The sequence below is a fragment of the Dipteris shenzhenensis genome, chromosome 7 (assembly GCF_047967505.1).
Source record: "Dipteris shenzhenensis isolate YYH24624 ecotype China chromosome 7, Dip_SZ_1.0, whole genome shotgun sequence".
Taxonomy (NCBI): domain Eukaryota; kingdom Viridiplantae; phylum Streptophyta; class Polypodiopsida; order Gleicheniales; family Dipteridaceae; genus Dipteris; species Dipteris shenzhenensis.
In genome coordinates, this window is record NC_141602.1 from 19,143,476 (window position 1) to 19,160,518 (window position 17,043).

Here is a 17,043-nt window from a genome sequence, read left to right on the forward strand (position 1 = left end):
AGTACAACTAGGGCCCTTATATAGGTATGGCCCAGGTGAGTACAAAACAATATTGCATATGGGATTACCTCCTAGGATGCCATGTGGCAACTCATGGTATCCCCTAAAGAAAGGAAAAACACTTACAAGCCCATAAAGGCCTTTCCACTAACTTTTAGCCTAAGTAAAAGTCCTCCTCTGTTACAATCCTCCCTTTTCAAATAGAAATTTGTCCTCAAATTTGAAAAGGCTGTAACCTGGATATACAATTCTCCTTGTAAACCTGAATAGCTCAATTCTGGTCATTTCTGCTGAACAATGAAGTATTTTAGTCAAATACCTCCCTGCAGGCATGCTGACCTGTAAATGGATCATATAATATTCCCAAGAAACCAAGCAACAGAGTGGAAGAGCTATGCTGTCCAATATAACAGATCTGATAATATAATCCAGTGAGAGACATGCTGATCTGAAAAAAATAGTGAATGCTGGCTGCAACATATCCATATATGCCATATAGCAAAAGAAAATCAGATCTGTCCATAAAGATGCAAATTTGGCCATAGAAATCAGCTAAGCAAATGAGGGTACTGCTCCACAATTGTAGATGGCTGCCAAGAAGACTCCTCATCAGGTAGACCTCTCCATTTGATAAAATATTCCATGTAGGACTTGTTCCTCAACACATGATCTCTAAATCCCAGGATCTTCTCAGGTATATACTCAATCTGGCCCTCTTCATCCATAGGAGGAGCTCTTCCATAACTTGCTCCTTAGGTCCGCAAATATTTCTTGAGAAGTGACGCATGGAATACTTTGTGTATTCTAGAGGATGATGGAAGCTCCAACTCATAAGCCACTTCCCCAACTTTCCTCAAAACCTTGTAAGGTCCATAATACCTATGAGCAAGTTTAACATTGGTATTACCTTTCAAAGAAGCATGCATTGACTTATGTAATCTGAGAAACACATAATCCCCTTCTTCAAAATGAAGATCTCTCCTATGCTCATCAACATAATCCTTCATCCTTGCTTGGGCCCTTATTATATTATCTTTACATTGCTGTAATAGAGCAGTCATGTGAGCCAAATCATCCTTGGCTTGCTGGCTGGTCAATGCTTGATCATTGAGATACTCTTCTTGAATGCCATGGATCCAATCTTTATAAACCTCAGTAAGCACAAGCCCATATACTGGAAAGAGAATCTGCCACAATATTTTCTTTGCCCATCTTGTAATCTATGTCAAAGTCATAGTTTTGCACAATGGATAGCCATCTCCTTTGCTTGGGTGATAGAGAAGACTGAGATAGAAAATATCTGAGAGTCTTATGATTAGTCTTGACCTTGAAATGGCTGCCATAGATGTAGTGGTGCCACTTTTCGATTGCATGAAGTATTGCCAACATCTCTTGGTCATAAATGTGGAAACTTGACTCCTTGTCATCCAATTTCCGACTTTCAAAGGCAATAACTCCATGACTCTGCTTTAGAACAGCTCCAATACCCCTTCCACTAGCATCAGCCTCAATTATAAAAGGTTGAGAGAAATCAGGACATACCAAGATTACCCATGGCCACTAGTAGAAGGGTTGTAGCAAACCCTTGATATGTATCTGGCAGCCCATTCAATGTGGTACTGACAAGCTGAGAATTTGGCACCACCTCATCAATATTGGCAAGTTGTTCTATGAGGTTCTTGACCTTTGTCAAGTATGCATCCATAGAGTCACCTTCATTCATGATGACTTCCTACAATTGCCTTCTTAAATATGCAACACGTGCCTCATTGCAAATCTGATAAAGAGAAGCCAATTTGTCCCAAGCATCCTTTGCTGTCCTGCATGACTGGATGTGTGGAATAATGATTCTCTTGCATGATAAAGCAATACAGGAATGTGCATTTGCATCTCTTGCATCCCATCTTGTTTGTTCCTGAGTTGGAGGAGCAGCAACAGGGGTGCTAGAGGATAAAGCATCAGGAGGAGTACCCTCTGCAGAGGGACCAGCAGTAGGAGCAGCCACTGTAGCATTGGCTGGTCTCGGATCAACTCCAGAAACAATGTTCCAAAAATGCCTTGCAACAAGAATATGTTTCATGAGATAAGACCACATCGGGTAGTTGGTGCCATCCAACTTATCATCTTCACGAAGAATGCCAAATAAATCATGATTGTTGCCAGCCATTGCAAATGGGATACCCTGAAAAGAAAAGACCGGAAAACACAAAAGCCTCAAGGCTATCATTGCAAAGAGCTGGCTGTCCAAAAATGACAGCAAATGTCTGCAAGTGAATGTCCTGCAAATTTCCAGCCCAAATCAAAGGGCAAATGCAAATTTGACCCAAATGTGACTGTGCCAAGTAATGACCACTGCAAAAATCAGCAAATCTGGCAAAAGCCCCAAATGTAATGAGGGCAAAAAAGCCAAAAAGAGGGCATATACATAAAAGCCTCAAATTTTGCTGAGATTTTGCAAATGTGACCCAATGTCTTGCAATCTGACCCAATGTCTTGCAAATGTGACCCAATGTCCTGCAATCTGAAGAAGAAATTGCAATCCAAATCCCAAAGCTGCAATGTCTTGCAAAAAATTGCAACCAAAAGAAGGGAAATGAACTGAAAAACCCCAAATTTGCCAATGTCTTGCAAAAGCCCCAAAACTACAAAATCGAAGCCTGAATGCAAAAGCCCCAAATGTCAGCAAAAAATTGCAGATCTGTTGCAATGTCTGCTCCGGACGATACGGAATGTACAGAATAGTACAGCCGATACGGAACTGTACGGACGTCGGAGTACGAAAATGTACGGAAATCGAAAACTGTATGAAATCGAAAATTGTACGAAAATAAAAAATTGCACGGATATCTGTACAATTGTACGAGTAGTACAGAAATCCGTACAATTGTACGGACATGTTCGGACGCGCTATACGGACGGCCGCATGGAAACGTACGAACATAGAATTTTATTTTTTCCCCGACAGTTGATGGGTCGTACGGATAGCAGGTTAGGGGGTCATGTCGGAGCTATGCGGGAGCTGGAGCTGGAAGCAAGAAGCTAGGAGTAGGGAGCAGGTCTGGGAAGGAAGTGCTCTGATACCACTGTAGGCTCACGGAAGCAAAAGGATTTACAAGAGTGGAGCAAGAAGTGGAAGCTGTCACATCAACTAGTGTAATGAAAATGAAAGTACAAAGTACTATAAAAGAGAACCCTAGGACTAGTGTCCTAGTGGTACCACTAGTACTAGGTGTCATAAGACACTAAAAGTACTAGGTGACCTAAGTGCCAATAACTAAAGCTACATGGCACATACCAGGGCCCAGAGGGCATCAATACGACCGAGAGAAGATGGCCCATCATCATCATCATCATTTGAGCCCCAAATGCTAGTCTTGCCCTAATTTCGCAGGTCAACTTTCTGAGAGAAAACTTGAAATTTCCCACTTGATTAGGCGATCCTTACGCTAAGAATGAACCATAGAGCCAATCAAGAGTACATTACACCTGGATTGCAAGAAATTGCCTAGAACTTTTGGCAAATAACAATCCTATGCTAGCTGTTGCAACTGAATTTCGAATTTCTCAGTAACAAAAATCAGATCAATATCAAACTTTATCAGTTGCATCCATGGAGTTGGGCGACCATATGCACTAAAGCTGACCCGAAATGGAGCTGTACATCTGAAATTCGCAGCAGTTCTTCCATGCCAGCCAGTCGAAATTGCTCATAACTCCTCCAAACAGTCTAGAATCACCACCAGACTTCAGGAGCAGCCTTAGGAGATTAGGGCGAACAGATCAAGCCAAGAATGACTTAATTTGGTGCAGGAAAACAGCAGATCGTCACTTTCTTCACTTTCTTGCGCCAGAGAGAAAACCCCTTCAATGTTGACTCAATCCTCCACCATTTTAGGATTCTCGTACATAGAAATGATCAGGGAAGCAAGAGCTTTCCACTGATGCAAGAAGCCCCAAATTCTGAGCACTTGGAAAATCAGGGTTTCCCAGAGCCTGCCATGTGGCAGGTGCCAACAGAGAGCATTTCTGGTGCTGAATTTTTGCACAGAGGTAGGCCCTAGGCTCAAGAGTAGATGCTCCAATTTTCAAGGTGATTGGGCAAAAATTTCCCACAAATTCCAACGAAAAGTGCTCTGAAACCAATGCAACAGGACTGCTCCTAATTGACAGTAAACACCACTAAATTGGTAGAATATGCAGGAAAGTTAGAGTAGTGAAGTACCTTATGTTTTAGGAAAAAAGGTAGGAGTGGAAGGTCATGGGTTGGACCTACAACAGAGACTTGTGAGGGGCTGCACAAGGACAGGAGGAATCAATCCTTATTAGAATTCAGCTGAGTAATGGAATTGTTGCTGTGTATTCTATTTCAGTAATGAAGTACAAATCATGAATAAATGCCAAGTACAACTAGGGCCCTTATATAGGTATGGCCCAGGTGAGTACAAAACAATATTGCATATGGGATTACCTCCTAGGATGCCACGTGGCAACCTCTGTTACATGCGGCATACGACAAAATCGCCTATTAGGAATCTGTAAGCACTTGTTGATGTAGCCAACGTGTTGCATTACACCCAAGTGCAGGGGTGCATGTGACAACAGAGATGAACCAGCTCCAACCTAAGGCAAAACTGAGTGTCTTTCATAAAAATATGCAACTAGCTCCAAAAACCCTTCCAAATGAGGTGTGATCAACAAAACCAGCCTCAGCCCGTCAGAAAACAGGTTCCTCTGTGGAATCTAAAAAACAGCTCGTACAGTTGTAGAGAGCCTCCAGAGTAGCAAAAACAGGTTCGATGTTGCCTTGGAATGCATGCAGTAGTGAGAAAACAGTTGGAACAGTCTGAGAACAGCCTTCAGAAGAACAAAAACAGGTTCAACCCACTTCAAAAAACCACTAGAGGGCTGAAGCAGATATTCAAAGCTGTTGCATGTCAAAAAACAGCTCCAAACAAGGTTAAAACCAGTTGACTACCAAGGAAACTGTTTCGAAAAAGTAGTCCAGGCTTGTAGGAGCAGTCGCCTATGCAAGGAGAGGCTCTAGGAGCTCTTAGAAGTTGAAAAACGGGCTGCTGTTTGCAAAAGCGAGATCTGGCTCCACTTTCTTTGCGATAAAAGTTGGTTTTATGCCATAGAATTGCTCCACGGGTGTGGGGGAGGTGTTGGTAACCTGTTTTGGTACCAAATGTGGGATACAGAAGCGAGAGTACGCGAGACAATGAAGCTGAACTGAAATTGCAGCAACAAGAATGAAGTACAGGACTAGGGTAGTCATATAGACAAAAGCCTAGGATGGACCCTAACTAGGGTCAAAACATTGTGTGGTGACTAACCCACCCACAAACTCAACTTCTAACTGAGGTTGGGGGGGAAACCCTAATAAAGGCAAAAAGTCTATCCCCTTATTACATAACATTGGCCAATCACTATTTTAAGATTCTGATATTGTCTTCCATTTGGTGTTTTGCACTCTTGGTTGTACTAGTGAGCAATCCTCCTCCCTTGCCCTTTGGAAAGCATTTGGAAAGCATTTGTGGGCAGTAATTCTGTCAGACATTTGTCCATCTCATCGTAGGTGCAAGGCATTTGCCCTTGAGATTGATTTCTCTAATTCCTTATTACAAACATGGGCCTTTACTGTTCATCTTCAGACGTGGGGTGTGTGTCACATGTTTGTGGTTTCGTGTAGAGTGGGTCTTGTCCCTTCTATTCGGAGGGAGAGGGTCTTGTAGATTTCATAGTCGCCCCTGTGATCTTGAAGTATTTCAGTATGTGTCTTTCATTTGGGCTGATTACCATGTCACACTTGAGCCCTAGGGTTGTGCATGTGTGGGCTTCCGTGTTTCCAAAAAGAGTGGTGTGGAGAGAGAGAGAGAGAGAGAGAGAGAGTCTCTTTAATGTTTTGTGGCTTATTTGTTACTACATAAAAACCCTATCTTGTGAATCTCATAAGTGTGCTAATTTTGACCAGAACATCCTCTACGTTGGTTTATGTCCAATAGAGCTTTTTGCACGACATGTGATTCTTTTCTATGGCTGGAGGATTCATGCAAGGTTGCTCCGGTTTGTTCACTATCTCAAAGTCGGCATCATAGGATGATGCCAATGGTGCCATTTCAAGTAATCCCTTGATCTATTTGCTCTTACCTTTTGGCAAGGGAGTTCAATAAGTTATGTTGGATAAAAAGTGTCAAAACATAATATGAATGCATTGAGTAGCAATGATTGGTGAGAAAAATCATTTTGTGACACTATCATCTAATCTTTTCAAGAGAAGAAATGGAAAAAATTGCTCTATTATATACCATAATCGTCGCCTCTTTGGGATTTTGGATCTAGGTAGGTTAGTATCATCGAGCATGTGTTCAACATCGAAGTGGGGAGAATTTTTTTTTTCTAGTCCTAGGTACAAATTGTTTTCTGGTGAATTTAGTGTTAAATATTTTAATTTGAATCTTTTACTCTTTTGTTTTGTCTCCTTGGCTATTATTGTGGTTTTTGTAATAGCAATTCGACTAAACAAATATATTATACAACCTGCAAACAACCGCGTTCTATGGACAATGAATGTACTTACTATGCATTAATAACAAATGCAATTGGAGAGAAATCTAGCGCTTCAGGGATACTATCTTACATTGTAACCCTTGCCCCAAGAAAGTATGCATTTTAGAAGGAAGAATGTGGAATTGAGAGGAGGATAAAGGGTTGCGAGGTGCACTAAATGAAATATGTCAAAAAATAGATGCATTAAAGTGAAAGGTTACTTGAGATACACAAAAATTGAGACTGTAAATTTAAAATCTCATAAACTAGACATGCCTAGATAAGGACTATAAAGTGCAAGATCACATAGAAGGAAGATTATTTTGACACTTGACAGTGTATTGAGCAGTTAGATGAATGAATTATTGAGGAAGAATGTAAGATAAAGAAAGAGCTATCAATATTAGGTATAATAAAAGAAACAAGAGAAACTTGATGAGATGCTTGACGAATTCTTCTGCAGCACCAATTGCTCATATTTGAGGTGTGGTGACAAAATTTTTGAAGGGTGGGATAGAAGTGGGAAAAGCCTAAGGCACCTTATAGTTAAGATTCAAGGAGCTGAAACAAAGAGGGTTTTATAGTTTGAAGGACCAATTATTGTGGTAAAGGAAGAGATATTGTGGAGTGCAAACAAGGGAAGGTTGCATTTATTAAAGATGGAAGAGTAGGGTAATACACAATGTAAAGGGAAATTTTGATAGGGCTTAGGGACTGCATAGATTGAGGATATAGATATGGAATAAGGAAGGTTGGTCTATAGACAAGACCCTAACTTGAGATGAGGCTGGAATGTAAGTTCATGTATATCTAGCACTAGAAATATGCTAACACCTAGGTAATGAAATTCCAAAAATATGAGGGCATGCAAAGGCCTTCATATTGCCTGCTACATTAGGGAAAGATAGGATGATTCAGTAAGGTCTTGAAAAAGGATCCGCATAATTAATTTCTCTAGTGAGACATAAGGATCATGAGGGAAAGTATTCATGGCAGCTTGCAAGTTTGCACCTCCATAAGCCCCCACTTACAATAACAACATGCATCTTTAAAAGAGAGCCCTTTTTTGCATATGGGAAAAGGCATCCAAGTTTATTCAGGACAAGGGATAAGTCTCTGATAAATATCAAACAAGGCCCCAAAAATCGTGGAAGAAAATAATCCCCAAAAATCGTGGAAGAAAATAATCGAACTTATGGAAGTGTGAGAATTGGAGGGGACAGTAAAAATGTGGAGCTAAGCTGAATTGAAGTTGCTAGAATCAAGTACAAAATTGTTGTCAATGTAACAAAACCCTAGTGTGAGTTAAAAATTACTCAACCACTAACTCAACTACTAATTGTGGTTAGGGGGGAAAAACTTAGAAGGAAAAAGTGCCCCTAACCCTCCTAACTAATTAATGCATTGGCCATTTTTTAGATATTACAATATTTTCAACAACCCCTAGCAGTGGCAATGTCTTGGTGTACAAGGAATGGTCTCAATCACTAAAGGAGTAAGCCCAAAAGCTTTACGGAAAGCTTCAAACTTTACTTTGGATAGGGCCTTGGTGAAAAGATATGCAACCTTCTGATGTGACCAAGCAGGATCTGACTTTCAAGACATACCTACAAAAATTCAGGGATCGACAGACTCGTATTACAAAGATGGATCCTATTAGCCCGTTGGGTTTCTTCGTAGTTCGATTACCCGATTCATATAGGTTTTAGGTGAAGAATAACAAAAGCTCTACCTTGAAGGAGGCCATTCGTTTTGCGTGCATATATGATGATACAATGGCCTCAACCAATAAGACATACGACTGAGATGTAACGAAAGAACAAAAGAAAGTTCTTTCATCCAGCTTCTAGCTTGGGAGAAGAGAAATTTTCTGATGCACCTTCTCAGAAAAAGCTAAAACCGACTAAAGGCAGCAAGGAGTGCTTCCTTCGACCGCTTTGGCTTCGGAAGGAAGGGTGATGTTTTATTTGTGAGGAGTGTGGACACACTCGGGTGGATTGTCTGAAGAAGCAAGGAACCTCACAAGGACCGCTACCAAAGCTCAAATCGGGACAATCTCCCAAGTCAAAGATAGCCTCTCAGACTACTTTGACACGTATTTTTGTTAATTTCCTCACACGCCCTCATTCTTGTGATTGTTCTTTTAATAATTCACTGTTTGGCCCTCATGATCTCTACCGAGCTTATGGAGAGATCAAAGGGACACGGATTCGTATTCTTTTTGACCAAGCTAGTTCTTGCAATTTTGTCGACCACAAACTTGTACAGAAACTACAGTTGACTACGCACCTAGTGATCATACCTATGAGGTGCAGCTTCTAGCTTTGGGATCACAAGGTGAATCGCCTTCCAATCAAGGTTCAAGCCTACGAGGATATTTTGGAGACTTGTTATGCACTTAGATAATTATATCTGTGTCTGGTACCGATGATTCAATTGTGGTTGAACATCTTTAATTAAAGAAGTTAAACGATTTTAATGATGCATTTTCCGAACAGCTGCCGGAAGGGTTACCTCCAAAAAGGGCAGTGGGTCATCGCACAGATTTAGTCCTAGGTGCTCAACCTATCAGTGTACCACCTTATAGGATGAGCCAGTTAGAGGAGGACGAGTTAGCTCAGCAACTTTAAAATTATTTGAAGTTGGGGTATATACGCCTAAGCAAGTCACCCTGGGGTGCTGCCGTTCTTCTGAGAAAAAAGAAAGATGGCTCATGGAGAATGTGTGTGGACTATAAAAGATTAAATAAAGTAACAAGTAAGAATAAGTATCATGACTTAATTGACAGATTGGCTGGAGCGAAGTATTCCACTAAGATTGATTTAGGTACTGGATATCACCAGCCGTATTTATGTGAAACATATTGAAAGGACAGCCTTTTGGACTAGGTATGGTCATTACGAGTTTCTCGTATTACCTTTTGGATTGACCAATGCTCCCGCAATCTTCTAGCAGATGATGAATGACTTGTTCCAAGAGTACCTGGGCAAGTTTGTTGTTGTGTGTCCTTGGATGATATCTCAGTTTACAACAAGACTTTAGAGGACCATATTGGTCATCTCAGGATCGTCTTAATTCTATTAAGACAGAATAGGTTTATGCTAAGCTTAGTAAATGTGATTTCTTTATGAAACAGATCATTTACTTAGGACACAAGATTTCTCGCGAACATGTTTGCATTGATGAAGATCATATTCAAAAGGTTCTGACTTGGCCTATACCTCAGACAGTGAAGCAACATCGCTCTTTCCTAGGATTTCTTGTATTTTTAATTGACTCACGCACAAAAATGACAACTCGAAAAGCCCAAGATTTGTCATAAGGATCATCATTCTCATTAAGTTTAGTTGGGGCGTAGAGCAGCGTGAATTTCTTCTGTCGCAGGGATTCCTTTGCCTCGTCTTCAACTGCAAGATTAGCATGATGCTTCTCTTGCTCTTTTTTCGATCTTTGTGAAGCAGCTGGCCCCAACTTCTTACAATATTTTCACTGGGTCCTTTTACCTTTCTTCCACTTGGCGTTTGTGGTGACAAAGGCTTTGTCAACATCTGAGGTTGTGCTAAGATCATCCTTGTTTCTCCTGTCCTTCTCAAAGAGCAGAGCAACAAGGTCTTTGTGGAACACATGGGTAGCTGGATATCCTAACCTAAGGATGTGGATCATAATATGGGATCAGCTTGTCCACATAGGTCTGAAGATCTATCCTTGAGCCCATATTTGCTCAAGTTTTCCTGCTTAATGCTTCTAAAACATCATGCAAATAGTTTGCCACTTCTCAAGTAAAAGCATCTTGGGTCATTAGCGCAAACCTTGAGTAGGTGGTTGACTTTCCTTGATGTGGCTACGCTTATCACTCTTCCCAAAGAAACATTCACCGTTTAAGATTTTGTGGCATACCTTCTTCACAATTTTATCCGCAATAAATCTCAGAGGCCTTTACCAAATGACGGACATTGTCCTTATAATTGGTTGCCTCTTTCCTGCCATATGCTTTGGTGCCTTGTAGGACACAATAAAGTACCCATAATGGGTGGACATCTTTCCTGATACATATGCTATGCATCCGCTATACCCTTGGACCAAAGGCAAAATCCTCCCTCTTTGACAGAAACTCTGTTGTAGTATGCTAGTCGAGCACTATGTGAGCTTACATTCTGTTCATGGGTTTTCATGAGATGTGAAAACATCCCATGATTAGCAAGGTCATGAAGGATGAGATGGCACAGCACTGCCTGCTATAGGGGCTTCATACATGCAAAGAGCTGACAGTACAGTGAGTGCACGTAGGTTATTAAATTCGTTTTTTCTGGAAGAACTGGCTACGTGAAGTGCAGGGGCGAGGAATTGGCAAAGCAGCAGTCAGCACAGCAGGAATGCTGGCTGTTACACCATGGAAAAGGGTATCGGCACTTAACTGAGGCTGTGGAATACCAACTTGTTCAGGCACTGCATGGTCCTCACACACAATTTCAAAGCCACACCTGTTTGTACAATTTCAAGGATTATTTTCCAATCAGCAAGATGAAATCTAATCTGTACTATTGTTTCAGGTTTTACACTTCGTGCTCAAGGACAGTTCGACATTGAGCTCATCATCAAGCAGCGACAGTGACTCTGAAAATGATGCCTCTAAAGTTGGACACAAGCGGGTTTCCAAGCTATGGGCATTTCCTAAACTTCAGTCTGAGACTATTGCTGGTAAGGCATATCACATGACACCCTAGTAGGGTATACTATTTGGTGATACTCAGGTTGATCACTATTGAACATGCTGGCATAAAAACTGTTCCTGCTAACTTCACTTCATACGTTGTAGAATCACCGAAGATTGGGGAGGGACAATTTTCAGCAGTGTTGGAGAAGGTGAGTGGACTGCAAATCAGTTGAGGCTGAGTGCATTGTGAAAGTCCTGTTAGTGGCTCAGAAACAGCAGAAGTCCTCGGGAAAGTGGTTTTTATTTGTGGGTTTCCTCAAAACAGACTTGACCAGAGCAGCAGCCGTAATATGATGTCAGCTAAAACTGTCTAACATTGATCTTGTATATACAGAACATAGCGCTTCATTAATATAGTCAATTTACTTTTTGAGAAGGATGTGGACTCTTTATCAAAGGAAAAATTTTTCAATCTGTTTTTCATTCTTCAAACATAAACAATGTGGAAATCAGCTTCTCAATGAGGGCATATTTCTGACGCATCACAAAAAATAGACTCTTTGCAATGTAATGTTTCAAAATATTTTTTTGGCTCATTAATGTCACGATCAGGGCCAACACAACTCGTGACACCATTGGCCCATTGATAGGTTTCCCATTTAACCTGCTCACCATTTTCTTCAGTTTATTTGGCTTATTAATGTCACGATCAAGGCCAACACAACTCATGACACCATTGTCCCATTGATAGTTTTCCTCTTTGATCTAGAACTCATTTTGTTCCGATCAGTAGATGGATTCAGCTCGAATTGCTAGGCTTTTCTTGGATTCTCCCTTGGAGTCATTAAGGGTTTGTAACGACTATGATTGCAAGTAATGGTCTTTAATTTGGTCATCACATCTTGCTTTATTCTTGGCTTTCCTTTACTTTTGTGTTTCTTTAGGGCTTAATTTCCACTTTTGAATACATGCAATAAAGACATGGGGATTTTTCATACTTGCATCAATTGCACATATGTGATATTGTAGAACTCAACCATTAGTCTCTTCAATTGTTCAAGATCTACAAAAATATTATTCCAAGCATTATATGTAGCGCTTCCCTTTTCACTTTCATATACACTTTCGAATGAAAATATTGTCCAATGAACTTATCAATTTCTTGGTTGAGAAGACCTCATTCCTTCCACACTTGTGCTGGTGTTGGTAACAGCACACGTTTTATCCGTTGATCTTTTAATATTGATGACACAACTTTAAAAATTGAAGCATTTATATCCTTTTTTGCTCACTTCGCTCACATCAAGAGTCTCTTGAATTTTAGTGACACCAAAATTCACCAAATGTGCAATTTATTCTCAAAATGTTAGAATATAATATTATGAACTTTCTAGAAAGAGAGAGCAATACAAAAGAGTAAACAAGATCAAACTTGTAGTCAAAATCAATACATAGTCATGCATAGGACATGGACATAACTAAGCAAATTAGATTTTTCTTTTTTAAATGCTACAAAAGAAGAAAGATTGACTAGGATTTTGAAAAAAAAATCTTCTCGATATTACTAAGTCATCATTTTGGAGACGATGTGTTGGTTAATTTAGATGGGAGGAATGGCCTAATGGATGGTTCGATTGTTGACGCTCTTCCTTACCATATCTGACTCTCCCTTAGCATCACAACAATCAATATACATAAAGCTCTCTCTCAATGCATCACCATTCTCTCTCTCTCTCTCTCTCTCTCTTAGAATCGACAGAGAGATGTGGAGGTGGTTGCTACACTTTGTTAATTCCCCACTAAGGTGATTTCTCCTAGATATTCCACACTAAACTTTGTTGGTCCTTGTTTAGTTTATCCCTTCCATGACAATCATATAAGTTTGCAACATTGAAAATAGGATTGATTTTCATGTTTGGAGATAGCTCTATCATATAAGCATTTGGTCCACTATTCTTCAAATTGCAAGGGCCAATCTTTCTCTTTGCAAGCTTATTACACTCACCTTCTAGATATCTTTCTTTGCCCAAGTAATCTCATACAATATCTCCTCCAAATTCTCTTCTTCTCTTGCTTGCAAAATCCTTAGATTTCAAAATTTTCTCTTCTACACTTTGTTAATTCCTACTATAGGCAAAGATCTTTGCTACAGTCATACTTGCAATACAATCTTTACTACTAGAGACAAATTCACCTTGTACCAACTATGTATCCCAAAACTTTGAATGTCTTCCTAATGTCTTAGCTTACTTCCTAAACTTCTATTCACCACTTTAGTTTGTCCATTGCAATGAGCTTAGTAAAGGGCACCCCGCATTTAAGCAAGGAATATTTGGCATTTGAAGACCATTCCACTACACAAACACTGTTTCTATTGGATTCCAAGTCTTAGGTGGACAAACAAACATGTTAATGACAACACTTAAACATCTCGCCCCCCCCCCCCCTTTGACTTGGGGAGAAAGAGACAAAGCTTGCCCATAATTTTGCTTTAGGGAAGAGACACATTTTGATAGAAGAGTTTATCTCTATGATGAATACACTTGGTCACTCCTAGAACATGTACGAGCTCCTATAGGAGTGACTCCCCCTTGGCCATTCTTCTTTACAGAGTAAGAATGGGTAGATATGCCTACCCACAACATATGGGTTTAGCAAGCATTTTTGGATAGCAACTGTGATCCCCTTTGGAAAGTAACAAAATACAAGTGGGCTACTATTGCATTCCATGACAAGATGCTCTGGCATACAGCCACCACCAAAAAATAGCTTTTGCAGGACAATGAGATGCTATTGTGCACCATCCGATCTCCAAACAAAGTATAGCAATTCGGAAGGACCTAACAAAACAAGGCACATGGCATTGTGGTGTCCATTGCTGTGTAAAGAGTGTTAATTAATGCATTGGACAAAAGCAACAATAGGTAGACCAAAGGCGCTTGAGCAAGAAAATGTGCGCTCGAGGGAGGAGGTCACACAAGGGGAGACACTACATGAGGACAATGCATAGCTTCAAGTAAAGATGGAGAGGTATGAGCAACTCTAGCAACCCGATGAACACCTCGATTGCCTACATTGTAGACAACCACCAGATCATGATGGAGCTAGTGGTTCAGCGGGTGGCCAACAACAGTCCACTCCGAAAGAGCAAGCTGGAACCTCAAACCCATGTTCCTCAGTCAAGGGAAGGATTTCGTAGGAGAAGGGGCCAGAAAGGGTCACAGCCCAAACACTCTTATTATTACATTCTAATAAGGAGACTCATTCTGAGTGGACAGTACTACATACGGACAAGGGGGCGCTATTTTGAACTAGCACGTTCCCCTCCTCGACCACCACCTATAGATCAAGCCATGCCTTCTCAACCACTGGTCTGGCCATGATCGTCCAATCAATGAACGCGTTGCTGACTCCAAGGATTCAATCCACGAGCATTTGCCTTTAAACAATTCCTAGTCCCTACCATTTCATGAGGACATGGGCAAGGATAGCCGAGGCAAGATGTTGACCCTCAGTCAGGCCAACTAGTACTCGATCATCAAGCATCAAGCATGGATAGCAAGAGCGGCAGTCAAGCACCGTTTTGCAACAATGGGTGTCGATGATTTTGGGGTATCAACCTATCGAGTAGTAGCGAGCGCACTGAGTGCATGCTAAAATGGAAGGTAGTTCTTAGGTAGAAGTTAAGTTGTAATAGGCAGGGAAGGATGAGAGAGCAGTGTGTTGAGGTCTCCTCCTCCGACTTAGGTTGATAGGTTAGGGAGTGTTCATTGTTGCAAGCTAAGGTGGCTTGGTTGTACATGATGATTCTGATTGAATGAATGAGCAATAGTCTCTCTTCTTGGTTTTCCACTTTTTGTGTTTCATTAAGTGTTAAGTGTGGATAATAACTCGGTTTTTCCCCATCATCACGCAGTTCTTTCCTGTTAGCTAACCCCAACCTCCGAGTATTATTTGTTGGCATCTATTTGCACCTGAGCATCCTTACCTTAGGATTGCAAGAGCAAGCATCTTCATGAGGCACAGCACCAGGTTGGGAACTAACCTGAGTGTTTTGAGTTAGCGGGGTGAGTGAAAATGAGCATCAATGGTCATGACACAAACCAAGCTATGAGAACAATTCTCCAAGCCAAAACTACAAATCTAGTTCTAAAGCTGGACATATTCCAACTAGGGACAAAAATAGAGCTCTATACATGTGTCAAAGGAAAAAGGGTGGGAAACTAAACATAGTCATAGCCGAGCTTATGAGCAAGACTCAAAGCATAATCCTAGAAACAGGGCATAATGACAACAGTCACTATTGGGATGAGGGATAGTTAGTCCACTATCAATGAACCAAACATTGAGTGTTGTACCAATACAGGGGTGCAGCCATATACACCATCAATGACTGAGGTCAGCATTACTAAAGGTTCTAGTGGTTAGCACGAGTGCCAATGCCTTCATCTACAAAGGGATGTTGCCACCATGAGCATGTACACACAAGGGAATGTCACCACCACCATGAAGATGACCCCAAAGCTGAGGAAGTAGTAGAGAAACCCCAAGTCTCCTATTGTTAAAGTCAAACTAGTTGCTCCAATCAAAGAAAATTTTGGTATTTTAAGGGGAATGAAGATGAAGACCTTTACAATCACTTGCAAAGTTTCCTGTGAGTTTGCCATATCAATGGTGTTGTAACCAAGGAGGAGTATTTTCTATGTGCACATACTAAGGCAGCTCACAACTCATTCAACCAATTTCCTGTTGGTTCATTTTAGAATGCATTTCTCATAGGAGGGTTGGTAGAGCTATTTAATGTGCTGGAAATACATCTCTACCTCTATGAGGGAGTTTTCAAGTAGATATTTGACCAGTCAGAGAAGTTGGGTAAAATATGAGGGTAGCTAAGACATACTTGAGGTGTTGACCGTTGCCGTCCATAGATCTCGTCGACCATTGCCATCTGATTATCATGGTGCTGCCATAACAGTACCCTGCCATTCATTACCATAACTGTATCCCACCCACCATCGCCATCCATAAATCTTGTTGACCTCCATCATTCGATTATCACAATGGTCACTGCCATAACAATACCCCATCGGTCACTGCCATAATAATATCCCCCCAATCGTCACCATAACCATATCTTGTCGACCGTCGCCATCCATAGATCCCAGCGACTGTCACCTTATGCCATCCCGTAGATCGTGGGGATAGCAAAATCTATATAAAGGAGCCCTATCCCATCGGGTCATTGCCATAGCAATTTCCCCTAGACTCTATCCAAATTCTATCAAAATTCTCACAACTCCTTGCTCTCTTCCACACAACAATCCAGCAATCGGTTTATGTCCTCAAACTCTTCCTCTTCCACCGATTCCCTCATCACTCGGTTGCCCTCATTCTTCCCCATGTATCCAGAGGATGAATTCTTTGAGTTTGAGACGGAGCTTGACCTCCTATTCCGCAGGCCACCGGTCCCTCCAACTCACAAAGTACACCCTCGGCCACAATCCGCATGCCCTCTGAATTTCTAGTTGAGGATTTACAAGCAAAGGAGGAAGTATCTATGCAACAGGCCACCCAGGAGGGTCTTACAAAAATAGGCACATCCCCCTTAAAGACGTCAAGAAAGCGCACCTCGACTCCCACACAAGGAGAGTACAAAGTCGTGCGCTCACAAATGCACTTGCCACTTGGGGAGGCATGGCTCCAACAACTAGATGAATGTGCCATCCACTCTCACTATACATACAAGGGGCATGATTATACCCTCCACTACCACACAATAGTAGCTTATGTGGCACTAAAGGAGCTGGTAGTGCAAGGCACACTAGTAGTGGCAAGGTCTGAGC

General features: G+C 41.2%; 1 protein-coding gene across 2 annotated transcripts in view; it reads left to right on the forward strand.

Annotated features, from left to right (window-relative positions):
* LOC147900054 (F-box protein At5g52880-like) overlaps positions 1-11,782 on the forward strand; it is a 45,921-nt gene extending 34,139 nt beyond the window's left edge. The window contains exons 7-9 of one of the 2 annotated variants that reach the window (XM_087377603.1): positions 5,972-6,120; positions 11,097-11,244; positions 11,363-11,782. In XM_087377603.1, coding sequence (XP_087233729.1) covers positions 5,972-6,120; positions 11,097-11,244; positions 11,363-11,433 — 368 coding nt within the window. In that variant the 3' untranslated portion in view covers positions 11,434-11,782. The remainder of the gene's footprint in view (positions 1-5,971; positions 6,121-11,096; positions 11,245-11,362) is intronic. The other variant, XM_087377604.1, reaches the window with a different exon arrangement.
* The last annotated feature ends 5,261 nt before the right edge of the window (positions 11,783-17,043 follow it).